This window comes from Trachemys scripta, chromosome 6, assembly GCF_013100865.1.
Source record: "Trachemys scripta elegans isolate TJP31775 chromosome 6, CAS_Tse_1.0, whole genome shotgun sequence".
NCBI classification, from domain to species: domain Eukaryota; kingdom Metazoa; phylum Chordata; order Testudines; family Emydidae; genus Trachemys; species Trachemys scripta.
In genome coordinates, this window is record NC_048303.1 from 67,239,195 (window position 1) to 67,254,472 (window position 15,278).

General features: G+C 42.0%; 1 protein-coding gene across 1 annotated transcript in view; it reads left to right on the forward strand.

The window, feature by feature from the left end:
* Positions 1-15,278, forward strand: part of APC (APC regulator of WNT signaling pathway) — a 162,455-nt gene that overhangs the window by 42,464 nt on the left and 104,713 nt on the right. The window contains exons 3-4 of the mRNA XM_034774164.1: positions 6,127-6,211; positions 6,735-6,936. Of these exons, the coding sequence (XP_034630055.1) occupies positions 6,127-6,211; positions 6,735-6,936 (287 nt within the window). The remainder of the gene's footprint in view (positions 1-6,126; positions 6,212-6,734; positions 6,937-15,278) is intronic.

Genomic DNA, 15,278 nt, shown 5'->3' on the forward strand with positions numbered 1-15,278 from the left:
ATCTCCCTTGAAGACTTTGCAATCGCTTGATTAGCATTTTGCTCAGGCTGTAAACAGATGTTCACTGAGAAGTATACAATACTCAACCTCATTATAGCCAGGCAGGTAGATAAGTGTCTCCTGTCTGGAAGAAACTTAGAATCACAGAATATCAGGGTTGGAAGGAACCTCAGGAGGTCATCTAGTCCAATCCCCTGCTCAAAGCAGGACCAATTTCCAACTAAATCATCCCAGCCAAGGCTTTGTCAAGCCTGACCTTAAAAACCTCTAAGGAAGGAGATTCCACCACCTCCCTAGGTAACCCATTCCAGTGCTTCACCATCCTCCTAGTGAAAAAGTTTTTCCTAATATCCAACCTAAACCTCCCCCACTGCAACTTGAGACCATTACTCCTTGTTCTGTCATCAGGTATCACTGAGAACAGTCTAGATCCATCCTCTTTGGAACCCCCTTTCAGGTAGTTGAAAGCAGTTATCAAATCCCCTCTCATTCTTCTCTTCTGCAGATTAAACAATCCCAGTTCCCTCAGCCTCTCCTCATAAGTCATGTGCTCCAGCCCCCTAATTATTTTTGTTGCCCTCCGCTGGACTCTTTCCAATTTTTCCACATCCTTCTTGTAGTGTGGGGCCCAAACTGGACACAGAACTCCAGATGAGGCCTCACCAATGTTGAATAGAGGGGAATGATCACGTCCCTTGATCTGCTGGCAATGTCCCTACTTATACAACCCAAAATGCCATTAGCCTTCTTGGCAACAAGGGCACACTGTTGACTCATATCCAGCTTCTCGTCCACTGTAACCCCTAGGTCCTTTTCTGCAGAACTGCTTCCTAGCCATTCGATCCCTAGTCTGTAACAGTGAATGGGATTCTTCCATCCTAAGTGCAGGACTCTGCACTTGTCCTTGTTGAACCTCATCGGGTTTCTTTTGTCCCAATCCTCTAATTTGTCTAGGTCCCTTTTTATCCTATCCCTACCCTCAGCGTATCAACCACTCCTCCCAGTTTAGTGTCATCTGCAAACTTGCTGAGAGTGCAGTCCACGCCATCCTCCAGATCATTAATGAAGATATTTAACAAAAACAGCCCCAGGTCCAACCCTTGGGGCACTCTGCTTGAAACCGGCAGCCAACTAGACATGGAGCCGTTGATCACTACCCTTTCAGAACTGATGATCTAGCCAGCTTTCTATCCACCTTATAGTCCATTCATCCAGCCCATACTTCTTTAACTTGCTGGCAAGAATACTGTGGGAGACCGTATCAAAAGCTTTGCTAAAGTCAAGGAATAACACATCCACTGCTTTCCCCTCATCCACAGACCCAGTTATCTCGTCATAGAAGGCAATTAGGTTAGTCAGGCATGACTTGCCCTTGGTGAATCCATGCTGACTGTTCCTGATCACTTTCCTCTCCTCTAAGTGCTTCAGAATTGATTCCTTGAGGACCTGCTCCATGATTTTTCCAGGGACTGAGGTGAGGTTGACTGGCCTGTAGTTTCCCGGATCCTCCTTCCCTTTTTTAAAGATGGGGACTACATTAGCCCTTTTCCAGTCATCCGGGACTTCACCCGATCACCATGAGTTTTCAAAGATACTTACTTACTACCTTCTGGTGACCAGCGCCAAGTCATTGACCTTAAGAACATAATTTTAAGGGTGTGTACACCCCCCCCCACACACAAACGTATAACTCCTTATGTATTATTCATCTATTCATTTCACAATGATTGAGTACCAGTATGACACAGGCTTTCAGTAGAAACCTTACATTACATTCTTTGACGAACTAGTATGTAGAAACCAGACCCTGTAGCCCTTATTTACACCTGTGCCCTCTGCCAGTTGACACCAAGTGGTCCCTGGGTCACACATCTACAAATGCATAACAAATTGTTCAGGTTTTTTTTCCCCCTTACTTCAATATTTTTTAATGTTGCTCAGTGTCTATTTGACTATAGACTTACGTGAGTTTGTTTTTATATTTACATTTTACAGCCATACATCTATTACTTTTAAAACCTGTGTTAAGGGGAGAGATGCACAAAACTGGAGAGGAATATGAAAGATCCATCCACTTTTGTGTGTAGTTACCAAACATTAAGAAACTTTCAGCATTTTTCCGTTTAAAAATATAAACACAAATAAACATTGGTCCTTTTTTGCTGACAGGAGTGCAAGATGCAAAAATTCTGTGCTTTTTTGATTAGGTTGCAGTTCTAAATCTTGTCATTCTAAATTATGTAGAATATGTACTAATTTTTATCTTGTGTTGTACAGTTTGCAATCTCTTAATCTGATACCAGAAAAAGTTGCTTTTACACATAAACATTTAAATCTATTCTGATTACAAACATAGTAAGAAACATATAATGTAGTGTGAAAATGAATGTCACTTCAGTCAAGGCCAGGTACATTTATAGATATTATTTGGAACATCAGATATGAAGACCATGTCACTAAATATGCAAAATCAGGCTCTAAATTCTTTTTGACTAGATACCCAGAGTTGTCAGTCAAAATCACCAACCCAGACAGCTGACTGTGTCTTTTAAAGCCATTCCATAACGATTTTCTCCTGGAGTTGACAAGTGTCTGCACCTCCCTTGCATCTCAAAGGAAAGCTCACTTGAATTTAATGACCGACCCTCTTAAAAACAAGAGCTTACATTTAAATGGTCCAGCAAGTTCAATATATCTTGTTTTTTGCAAATTAACCCAACTTGATGCCAAGGTAGGGATATCTGTGGCAGCTGTTCACATCGACCTCAAATGTTATTTCAGGAGAAGTATTGGTTTAGTTTGCTACACTCTGAATAAATTTAAAGTTTCAGATAAATGAAAGTATGCAACAAACAGAAGTTCCATTAAAGTTAAAGAAACAAAACATGTAAAGAACAGCGACAGTTCTGTCATAATAAACTCAGACCCAAGAGACTATCAGAAGCTGGGACTGAATGATAGGAGACGGATCACTTGATAAATTGCCCTCTGAAGTATCTGGCACCAGCCACTATCTGAAGGCAGGTTACTGGGCTAGATGGACCATTGGTCTGACCCGGTGTGGATGGTACTTTTGTTTTTAGTGAGATGGGGCAAGGGCTATGTGCATGTCCCCTTCCCCACTTGACTCCCATTTCGCCTGCCCCATTATTTTGCTTTCTGTCTGGGAGATAAATCATTCAGAGTGTCAACATATTAAACTCTATTGGGAGGTTGAGCAGGGATATAGTTATACAGGAAGGCATAAACCAGTTGTTTGATCTGTAGACAATTCCACACGTGCTTGAACCTGTGACTGCTAATCAAATGGTAGGGTCTCTATTCCCCATGTTCCCCCTATGCTGGTTTTCTGATTTCCCCCTCCTGCTCTCCCAATCAATAGGATTCTATATATTGATGCCTAGAACAGTCCTTGAAATTTTGGATATGATCAGCTGTGATGTTCAAAAGTTAATGCATTGCATACAGACGGACAGATACACACAAATGCTGTTGAATTGAGTGTAAGGAAATCACAAATTCAACCAATAAGTTTACTATAAACTGATGTTTCATGGCATTCTATCTTCCATTGCTATCTTTAAAAGATTCCTTTGCCTATATCAGTACAAACTTCCCCATGCTTGGCCGTTTTGACAGTGAGGCCTAGTCTGCACTTGGGCACGGCTACATCACTTCCCCTGAGCGCTGTGCCTATGCCTACCTAAGTCCCAGTGTAGATGCAGCTAGAATGCTGAGGAATGCAGATTACCTACAGTGATGGGGTTGGGGGGAAACCTCTTCCATCACTGTAAGAAGCATCTACATGATGGTGCTTCAGCAGCATAGTTGTTCTGCTGTAGCACCTGTAGCGTAGACATGGCATCAGAACTCCGCATCATACAGATGGACTTAGATCTGCTGGAGCCTTCATACTTAGGATCCCACCCTCCTGGAGACCCCAAATAAGGAAAATAGTATTAAATTAAACCATCTGTATACAAAATTTTCAATGATTTAACTTTTACTGTCTAAAAACCAGTTTAGTTAAACTGGTGGAAAACTCTTTGTAGATGCTCTTTATTTTGGTATATTTCTAGTTAAAATGGTGCAAATTTGTATGTAGACATATCTAACAAAAATGACATCACCAAAACTGTACCTCAATTGTTCTGAGTAAAGATATTTCAAAATCCTTCACTAGTTCTGCAGAAGTCAGTAGGAGTACAGCAGAAGAAGAGCTTGCAGATTGGGTCCTTGACTTGTGTGGTTAAAAAAAAAAAAAAAAAAAAAAAAAAAATAATTTGAATCACTACGGTGTAAAATATTTTATACCATCTGTGACAACTCTTAAATTTGACAGGATAGAAAATTGCTACCTGACCTTTAAGCTAATGGAAAAAAGTTGAAATTTAGTTTAACAAATAATTTGACTAGGCTAGAGAAATAAGAGAATATATGAACGAGCAATTCCCTTTGACAACATCACACCAACCCATTTTTAGTGTTATTTTAATCAATTTTCTATCTTGTTCTCTAGGAGTTTCAAAAATATATAACTCATTTTAAAGATTTTCTCCCTACCTCTAGCCCTCAGCAGCATAGGAATCATGGGGGTCAGGTTATTGTGTCTGAACTATACAGTTCCATTGGCTGAAACACTGGCCTATAATTGAACAGTGTGCCACAACTACTTATGCAGCCCAGAGACTGCAAAGTGGCTGTGTAGTTGCTTCATGCTCTGACCCCTAGTTGGTGCAGGGAAAATTATCTCACCCTACTCTGTGGAAATGTCTCCTCAAAACCCTTATAGTAGACATTTGCTTTGGGGACAGTAATTGGAGCCTGAGTAGGACTTCAAGATTGCATCCCTATCATAATATAGAACATCTTAGCTTCAAAGGGAATCCATTCTTTCTCTCTTCCTCCCTACTTCGTAGTGGAGCACAATGTATCTGGTATCTCTGCTGTATGTGTTCCAGGAATTGTTAGCATTGAGGAAGAGTGGCTCAGCAGACTTTTCCTTAAAATATAAAGGACAACAACAGGAAGACGATATTTGTAATTGTCTAGAATTCTTTAGTTTTGTAAGAGTAAACAAAAAGATGCACAATCCTTGATGTAGGAGCAGCTATCCATATGTAATAGCTAAGGGGTACCTCTTTAATTATTTGGACATGGTCTTTCTGTGACTACTGCTTCTTCTAAAAGCAGTTTCTAAACATGAGACAAGACAAATAATTTTTTATTCCTTTTCGGGGGCGGGGGTTGCCTTGTGGCAATGCTTTTCAATTTATTTTTGTTATTGATGGAGTCTCCATTATAATAGCGAAAGCTTTCAGACCGCACTCGCATTTGATTGTCCACCTGAATTTAGGCCATTGAGCATTAAGAGCCTGGAGGCTTAGAAGCCCCTTTTAATTCAGTAATCAGGGTTTTTTATGGTGAATCTTTTCTGCATCATGTTTTTTTTTCTTGCTCAGTTATATAATTTGATCAATTTATAGTATAGAGTGGAAAGAGATGTTTGCTTCAAATTCTAGGCTGTACATATCTGAGTCTTAAATCTTTGTCTCATAAGCCAGGTAGTAGCAGCAGTAATATGTTATGACCCTTAATAGTTACTACAGTGATGAGTATCTATGGAAAAACTTTGGCAACTGAGCACCTATGCTTCTACTGAAGTCTTTGCGAGTTAAAGATGCTCAGTTCCTCTGAAAATTAAGCTACTTTTATTTTTGTGCCTAAATAATAGATTTACAAGACTAATTTTAGGCACACAAGTTTGAAAATTTTGGCCTTCATTTCTGTGCACCTTGATTTTGCCACATGTAACATAAAGATGATGCCTAACTCCTTGAAATACTGAGCTGAATTGTGCTGTAAAAGGTGATATGTTATTTTAAGGGAATGAACTCCTGAATGCAATTATGTTTGGAAGAACGTTGAAATCAAGTCAAATAAAATTGTTTTAATGACAGTGGATTACTGTTCAGATGAAATGTTGCAGTGGACTTGTGCCAATATTGCATTAGTTATTCTAATGAAATCTGATATTTGGGGAGGAAGAGATACATTTGTTCTGTGTTTCAATTGTTGTTGTGGTATGGATTTTTTTTTAGTTGTGCTCCACTCTTTTTTTTACAGGAGGTGCTGAAACAGCTACAAGGAAGCATTGAAGATGAGGCAATGGCTTCCTCTGGACAGATTGATTTGTTGGAGCGACTTAAAGGTAAATTCGGAAAGATTTTTAGGTAGAGTTACTTGCTTGCCAGTCGTAGTTGCCGAGGTGTAATATTTTCAAAGGATGCTAAGTCCCACTGACTTTCAATGAAACTTAAGAATCCTAAGTACCTAAGTCACTTTTGAAAATGGGACTAAAGATCCTAAATCACTTAGGTGCTTTTGGAATGTTTATCCTAAGTCTCCATGCAAAATACTATTGATACACAAGCTACATTTTAATGAACCTCCATAAATTTACACTTGATTTTTATTGCTCAAATAGTGGTTTATTACCTTCTTGTTTAGATTAATAACATGATCCTCCAACTGTACTATCAAGGTTGGTTGGTTTACACAATATTTTCCTTTGGGATCTGTAGAAAAACCTGTTTGTTTCCACCAACCTGAAGACAAAAAAAGTTTGTTTACATGACACACACAAAATATAAAATTAAGGTATATACAGTCTTTTAGGTCTGCTGCTATTAAGCTTCTGCTCTACAAAGCTTTGATCTTTATTTTTCATTCAGAACTGAACTTGGATAGTGGTAACTTTCCTGGAGTGAAGCTAAGGCCAAAGATGTCCTTGCGTTCATATGGAAGCAGGGAAGGGTCCGTGTCAAGCCGTTCAGGAGAGTGCAGCCCTGTACCCATGGGATCATTTCCAAGAAGAGGGTTTATGAACGGAAGCAGAGAGAGCACAGGTTATTTAGAAGAACTAGAGAAAGAAAGGTAACTTTTTAATTGGTATTCATTGTGCATCAATGTCTTTTAATTTTAAAAATATAAACTTGGTGACATTAAAATAAAATGAAAAATATCCCCCCATACTAATATTATTCAGCCGTCACTTGTATTTATTTTCGGTAACAGCATACTCTGAATTAGATGAATGCTTAAATCTGTTGTAGATTCCTGGTTCCATTAAATACAGAATCAAGTGCATATAAAACATGTACTATTACTTCAAGTGTTTGTCCATATGTGTTCCACTGTTGCACCCCAGGCACTTGATTTTGGATTTTTTGGGCCAGCAGTGTCTGTGAGTTAGTGTTAGCATGTGTTTGATATTTAGTGTTTCCTTTTGATTTAAAAAAAGGTGGGGGGGGGGCAGGAAAAAACTTCTTTCTCTGAAGGATTTCATCTGGTACTGTCCAGCCCTTATGATAGAACAGAGGTCTCTAGGATTTAAGATGTGTCCTCCTTGTGAGGCAGTAATGCCCCTTAATGATGGACATCCATAATGATGGATATTATGCCTCAGCAATTAAGGGCACATTCCAGAGAGATGTGCCATTTGCAAGTTTTTCTCGAACAGAACACAAAAGACGAGAAGTTTACCTGAAGCTGTTTTTAATGAACAGGACTATGGAGTGGAGTGTCTGGAACTGAAATCCTTGAGCAGACCTCTTCAAAAAATCTTCCATTGTCTCTGAGGGTATCGCTACATGGCAAAGAAAAACCCGTGGCTGGCTCATGCCAGCCAAATTGGACTTGCGGGGCTTAGACTGTGGCTCCAACTCTGTTTCGTTGCTGTGTAGACTTCCGGGCTTGGGCTGGAACCCAAGCTCTGTGACCCTGCAGAAGCCTGGAAGTCTACACAGCAATGAAACAGCTCCACAGCCTGAGCTCCATGAACCCGAGTTGGTTGACACGGCCCAGCCGCAGGTTTTTCTTTGCTGTGCAGACATACCTGGAGGGATCTTCCTTAGTGTCCAGTAAAACATCTACGGATAGGGGAAGAAAGGATCACTGGTCCGCTAAGGGGTATAGATTTAGGGTTCCCCTCATCAGGTCCTAGCACTAAACAGCATGAACCCTCTCATTCTGCTGCTCAGAAGGGTAGTTCAAGGCGCTAGGAGGATCCCTCTGAAACTCAGGGTGCTGGGTGGGGTGTTGATGGCCTGTGATGTACAGGAGATCAGACTTAGATGATCTGGTGGTCCCTTCTGGTTTTAAACTCTTGTTATGCTCATACAAAGCACACGCACACCCCCTCTGCAGTGATGTTTATAGTTACCAGTCTGTTGTGGCTCGAGTCAATCTACTGGCCAGTTAGATTGAGCACGAGTGTGGAACTCGGCTCTTGTCGGTCGCGATCCAATGCTCCGAGGCCTTGCAGGATTGAACCCCGACTTCCATGGCAAAACAACCCAGCTTTATAGTTGTAAATTCCCATTTGAGTCCATACATTTTGCAATGTCATCCTGTAATCATTAGGCCTTAAGTGGTGTTAGCATTTGATGGTTATTGTCGGACTTCCCATCATTATCTCCTATTTGTTGTTTCGCCTTCGGGGATGCCTGCCTCACCTCTGAGGTCGTCAATGCTGCTAACATGTTTAGCATCGGATACAATGGATGTTTTCTGATTGTCTCCTGGTCTTTCCAAGTCTCTCACTTCTTGACCATCTGGACATTTGTGATGGCTTTAACACCTTATCTTTTCCTGATGCATGCATTCCTCATTCACACAAACAATCTCTTACAGAAACCTTCCAAGGTATACAGACAGCATTTTATATTCAGCAGAATACATTGTAAATCAAGCCTATAATTTACATTGGGGCTTCAGGCCCTCAATATTCCTCTAATCTACCTAACATAGATACAATACAAGATCCTGTTTGTTACTTTCTAAACCTTAAAACAAAGAAATGTATATTTAACTAGAGTGCCTAATTTGTTATATATATATAAGAAACCATAGTAGACATTATAACTTATCCTAAAACAAAAGGGTGACCATAATCAGTCATAAGGATTGTTCTGGTCTGTCATTTCTTTCTGCTATTCAAAAAGGGTGGCTAACAGGATGAAATCAAATTATACATTAATTCTTATGCGATATTATAAAATCCTGCTCCTACACTCTGACTCTGTGACACTCAAACACTGGCCACCCTGCCATTGCAGCACAGAGGACCCTGATACTGATGTCTTTGGTACCGATTACTCTGTTACTGACCGCTTCCATTCACGTGTCTTTATGGCTTTGATAGACCTGAGTCTCTGTGGTCTTGGAATCACTGCAATTGTTAGTGGTCAGAATTCCTCTTGTAGCATCCGCTACTGCCTTTCCAGTATCAAGCACACTTACAATATTGAGTAGACAATATACTGAGTGAGTGCCTAGCACCCCAGCTATAACTGCTGCATTAGAAGAGGATTATTCTTTCTCCCTCCTCTCGTTCTGCCTGTAGCAGGTAGGTGCCACCTTCTCATTCACTATCCAATTCCAGTCCTCAAGACCATAAGAGGAAAAAGATTTTACTGCAATTACTTTCTAATACCTAAGAAAAAAGGGGGCTGGTACTCTATTCTGGAATTGAGACAGCTGAACACTTCCATCTTCTGGTTACACTGGCCTCTATAATTCCCTCTTTAGATCTACAGAACTGATATGCAGCTCTCAATCTCCAGGATGCTTACTTTCATATAGTAATCCATCCTGCCCACCGAAAATACCAAAGGTTTTAGGTGAGCAAATAATACTGTCAATATAGAGTCCTGCCATTTGTATCAACAGCAGCCAGGGTATTTACCAAATACATTGCGGTAGTAACAACCTACTTGAGGAAATGAAGGTTCCAGGTTTACCCATACCTAGATGACTGGCTCATCCGGGGAAAGTCTCTATAACAAGTAACAGGCTCCATGTAACATATAACATACAACTTTTTGCCTCGCTAGGCCTCAGAGTCAATATAAAGAAATCAGTGTTAATTCCAACACAGAGGATAGAATTTATTGGGACAGTTCTGGCATCCCCTACAGTAAGGGCCTATCTGCGCCAGGAAAAGATTTCAAGCCATAGAAGATCTAGATGATGACATTGTAGGCAATTATCAGACACTGGTGAGAACTTGTCTCAGATATCTGGTGTCCATGGCCTCCTGCACATAGGTAACATACGATGCCAGATTTCACCTCCAGTGCATGCAGAGGTCATTGAAATCAGTATATCAGCCCGACAAACATCTAGAGTTGAAGGTGCAGTTTTCTCCAAAAGTTCTGTCACCATTAAAGTGGTGGAAGAACCCTCTGCAAGTATTTTTCACCATAGCCATCCAAGATGCTAAACATAGATTTCTTCAGACTTAAGGCCTTTGGATTCTCAGGAAGCCTGGTTACACACAAACATTTTAGAGCTAAGGGCCATTTTTTCCCCAATGATTCTCAGAGGCTTAGTCATTCAGATTGCAACACACAATACCACAGTGATGTTTTATATCAGCAAGCAGCAGGGAGCAAAATCTGCTCCTGTGTGTCAAGAGACTGTATGCATTTGGAATTGGTGTACATGGCATGAGATTACCCCAATAGCACTTCACTTACCATGTTTGCAGAATGTTGTGGTGGACTACTCCAGCAGGCAGTTTTCAAGGGCCACTAATGGTCAGTGAAGGAGACAATCATATTCACAAAGTGGGGTTGATTCACAGACCTATTTGTGACAAAGGAGAATAAAAAATGTTACAGATTCTGCTCCAGAAGTGGCAAGGACCAGGGATCTCTGTCAGAAGTGATTAGATCCCGATCCCCTGGACTCCAAATCTAATGTATACATATCCTCTGATTCCACTAATCCCAAGAGTTGTCTGGGACACAGCCAAGATGATCATGCTGGCACCCATCTGGCCAAAGCAGTTCTAGTTCTCAGATCTGATGAATGTCTCAGTTAGTCCTCCAGTCCAGTTACCTCTTCAGCCAGATGTAATATCACAAAGGAAGGGGTAGATGTTCCCTTCAGATCATCCATGCACCTCATACCATGAAGCCTGGTTGGCTAACATCGGTAGAGAGAGAAGCTACTGTGTGGAGGTACAGAATATCCTTATCCACAGTAGAAAGAACTCTTCAAAGGTTGGTTTATTCAGTCAGACCCACCAACATCAGTTTTCTCTCAAACTCGCATACCTGATATACTGGAATATCTCCTGTCCTTAAAGAATTCAAGGTGGTCTGTAAATTCCCTTAATGTTCACCTAGCAGCCATTTCAGCTTGGCATGCTCCCATTCAGGGCCATTGAATGTTCTCATGTCCCACAGTAGCTAGATTCTTGAAGGGCCTTATCCAGGTACCTCCCCCAACCAGGAAGCCTCTTTCCATGGGATTTCAACCTAGTGCTGATAGATCCATTCTTTGAGCCCCATGCTACGTTTCCTCTTCCACTTGTCCATCAAGATAGCCTTCATAGTGGCTATAACATTGGCCAGAAGGACAGTAGAGTGATGGGACCTCCATATATGGTGATTCATAGAGACAGGAGGACCTTGTTGCCTTCCCCAAAGTTTTTGCCGAAGCTAGTCTTTGACTTCTGTCAACCAAGTAATATACATGCCTGTATTTTTCCCAAGCCACATTCCAACAAAGGCAAAAATAAAGTTCACACTTCAGTCTAGACAGAAGTAAGCCATTTAGTTGTATCAACACAACACAAATTGAACAGGTTTTCTGCTTGTATTAAATTAGGTAATCAAATAGATAACTGAGATCCACCCTCGAGGACTACAGCCCACTCGCTCCACTGGGGTTAAGCGGCTTTCTGCAGCTTCTTTGGAAAGTGTTCCAATAGTAGAAATATGTGGGACAGCAAATTGGAATTATATGCATATGCTTACACAACAGTACTTCATAATAGAAACATCAAGATCCAGTGCTCATTTTGGCAGAGCCATCTTACAATCATTGTTCAAATAGATTATCAAATAGTACCTATGTCCTGTGAATGACCAAAATTGGAATGAAAATAAATATATATATATAGAGCACTCAAAGAAGAAAAAACTTATTCACCTTACAGTAATTGTAGTTCAAGATGTGTTGTCCAGATGTGTTCCATGCCCCACCCTCCTTCTCTGCTGCTGTGGAGTCTGAGAACACCTAGATTCTGCATTGGTGAAGGGACCGAGGGGTGATTGGGGTCGCCTTGCCATTACTCCCTTGGGTCGGAGGCACAATGACCCTTAGGGCTTGTCTTCTCAGAGAGCTGGAGTACCTAGGTCGACCGGAGAGCGCCCTGCCATCGATTTAGTGGGTCTTCACTAGATCTGCCAAATCAATCCTTGCAGCAGCATTGGTTTCCCCGTAGTGAAGACAAGCCCCCAGAGTACAGTTGCAGCCCCGAACGGATGCTGCTGGCCTGAAGAATCCAAACTCAAGTACCTGGGGCACATGCACAACAACAATGTACTATATAGAGAGAACCTATCTTGAAGAACCACAGTTACTGTAAGGTAACTAATCTAAAAGTATTTTAACTTTATCTTCCTATGTTTTGTGTTTAAATTTGTTTGCATGCTAACTTTCTATTCTTAAATATAGAAATATTTATCAGATATGTATTTTATTTAATCTTTGACATACATTAAAAGTTTAAAACAATTTAAACAAGAAAAACAAGTAGAACAGTTTTCTCAAACCAAAAAGAGAAAAAAGTTCCCACTCCAGTGACCTATTAGAGCCATGAAGTTCATCCCAATATGCCCACCATAGCCCTCAACTCCCGGCCAGATTCACACATTTTTACTAAGTAGAAATAAAATGTATGAAAAATCAACTCTTAAGTAAGTTACTCTGCTATAGCTGTTAAATATGTTTTATGTGTGCTTTCACATACTTAGAATTCATTTTGTATTACATGTTCTCTGTTTTGTCCAAAGCTCATTTTAGAGGTTTGTTAAGAGTGAAACAGTGTCCCTTCAATAGCACATGTCCAACAGTTAAATGAGGGTCGAGCCCTGTTTGTTTGTTTTTTCTAGTTTAGTGAGTTTAGTACCCTGGCCTTTATCACTCCTGTAACACATCAGCAGAGAACTGGACTGGACAACTTGTCTGGGACTGACGAGATGCTGGTAAATTGTCTAATAAAATATTCTTATTCCTTCTGTTTTGTCTTCCATTCTGTGTGTGTGTTTTCTCTGACCTTTTCTCACCCTTTTTCTGTGTCTGACCACTACTTGCCTCTTTCCACACTAGCTCACTTCTGTTGCTTGGGCCTCTTTCTTAGGCATTTCTAGTGGCTACCAGTAATGCTTGCTTGTTCTAGGGGATTTTAATGCAACTTCACTTGTTCCAAAGGTATAAGGTTTGTTTTCAGTCTGAGGGTATGGCTACACTTGCAGCTGTACAGCGCTGAGAGTTAAACCTGTCTTCGTACAGCTGAGTAGGGAAAGTGCTGCAGTCTGTCCACACAGACAGCTGACAGCGCACTGTCGTGGCCGCACTTGCAGCGGCATTGGGAGCACTGCATTATGGGCAGCTATCCCACAGAGCACCTCTTCCCATTCTGGCACCGTGGGTTGTGGGAAGGGGCGGGGGTTGTGGGGCATTCTGAGTCCTGTCCCAACGCCCCGTGATGCATCGCTTCGCATCCCAGCAATTCCTGTGTTTCCATTTGGCGCCATCTTTCAATGGTTTCTGTGCAGCGCAATCTGTGTTCCTTTTCGGTCTGTTGGAAATGGAGCCCGAACTGCTGCGGAACATGCTGACGAGTCTCACCAGTACGTCACGTTTGGCAGTCGAGCTATTCCTTAAGATCCAAAGTGACAGTGAGGAGTCCGACGATGATAGCGAGTCGCGTAACGCGTATGACATGAAATTGCTTGTGGCATTCACGGACATGCTCAGCACCGTGGAATGCCGCTTTTGGGCTCGGGAAACAAGCACTGAGTGGTGGGATCATATCGTCATGCAAGTCTGGAATGATGAGCAGTGGCTGCAGAACTTTCGTATGAGAAAAGCCACTTTCATGGGACTGTGTGAGGAGGCTCGCCCCCACCCTGCGGCGCAAGGACATGCGATTGAGAACTGCCCTGCCAGTGGAGAAGCGGGTGGCTATTGCAATCTGGAAGCTGGCAACTCCAGACAGCTACCAATTGGTCGCGAACCAGTTTGGAGTGGGAAAGTCGACCGTTGGAATCGTGTTGATGCAAGTTTGCAGGGCCATTAATCGCATCCTGCTCAGAAGAACCGTGACTCCAGGTAACGTGCAGGACATTGTGGATGGCTCTGTGCAAATGGGGTTCCCTAACTGTGGAGGGGCAATAGATGGGACGCACATTCCTATTCTGGCACCACCCCACCGAGCATCCAAGTACGTTAATCGGAAGGGGTATTTCTCTATGGTTCTCCAGGCGCTTGTGGATCACCTTGGGCGTTTCATTGACATTAACGCAGGCTGGCCCAGAAAGGTGCATGATGCACGCATCTTTCAGAACACTGGCCTGTTCAGGAAGCTGCAGGCCGGGACTTTTTTCCCAGAGCGGAAGATCACAGTAGGGGAAGTCAAAATGCCCATTGTGATCCTTGGAGACCCTGCTTACCCGTTAATGCCATGGCTCATGAAACTCTACACAGGGAGCCTTGACAGCAGCAAGGAATGATTCAACTACAGGCTGTGCCGGTGCTGAATGACTGTGGAGTGTGCTTTTGGCAGTTTAAAGGGCTGCTGGCGATCTCTGTATGGGAAGCTGGACTTGGCCGAAAACAGCATCCCTGTGTTATATCCGCATGCTGTACCCTCCATAATATTTGTGAAGGGAAGAGTGAAAGATTCAGTCAGGCATGGACCTCGATGTTCAACACCTGGAAGCTGAATTTGCACAGCCAGAGAGCAGGGCTATTAGAGGGGCCCAGCACAGGGCTGCAAGGATTAGGGATGCCTTGAGGGAGCAATTTGAGGCTAAAAACTAGCAGTAATGTCTGGTGCCCTGCATGGGACTGAAGTGCAGTGGTTCCAATATTAGTAGGAATCTGTGTTTGCTAAGCTGATTTGCAGTGCCTTTTAGTTTATGCAATAATAAAGAATGTTTTCAAAGCCAAAAAATCCATTTATTGAAAAGAAAATTCATGTACTGAAAAGAAACACAACTGTTTGGGAATCAGAAAGGGCGAGGGGGTGGGGTTGGGAATGATAAAATCACAGATTTGCGTATGTTCTGTCTGGAGTGCTGTGCAATGAGTGCTGCGCTTCAGGATGGCTGTACTGCATAGTGATGGGGGTTAAGTGCAGAAGGTAGGGGTCGTCGTTCTCAGGACTGCTTGGTGAAGATACAGGTGTTGGAGGCAGC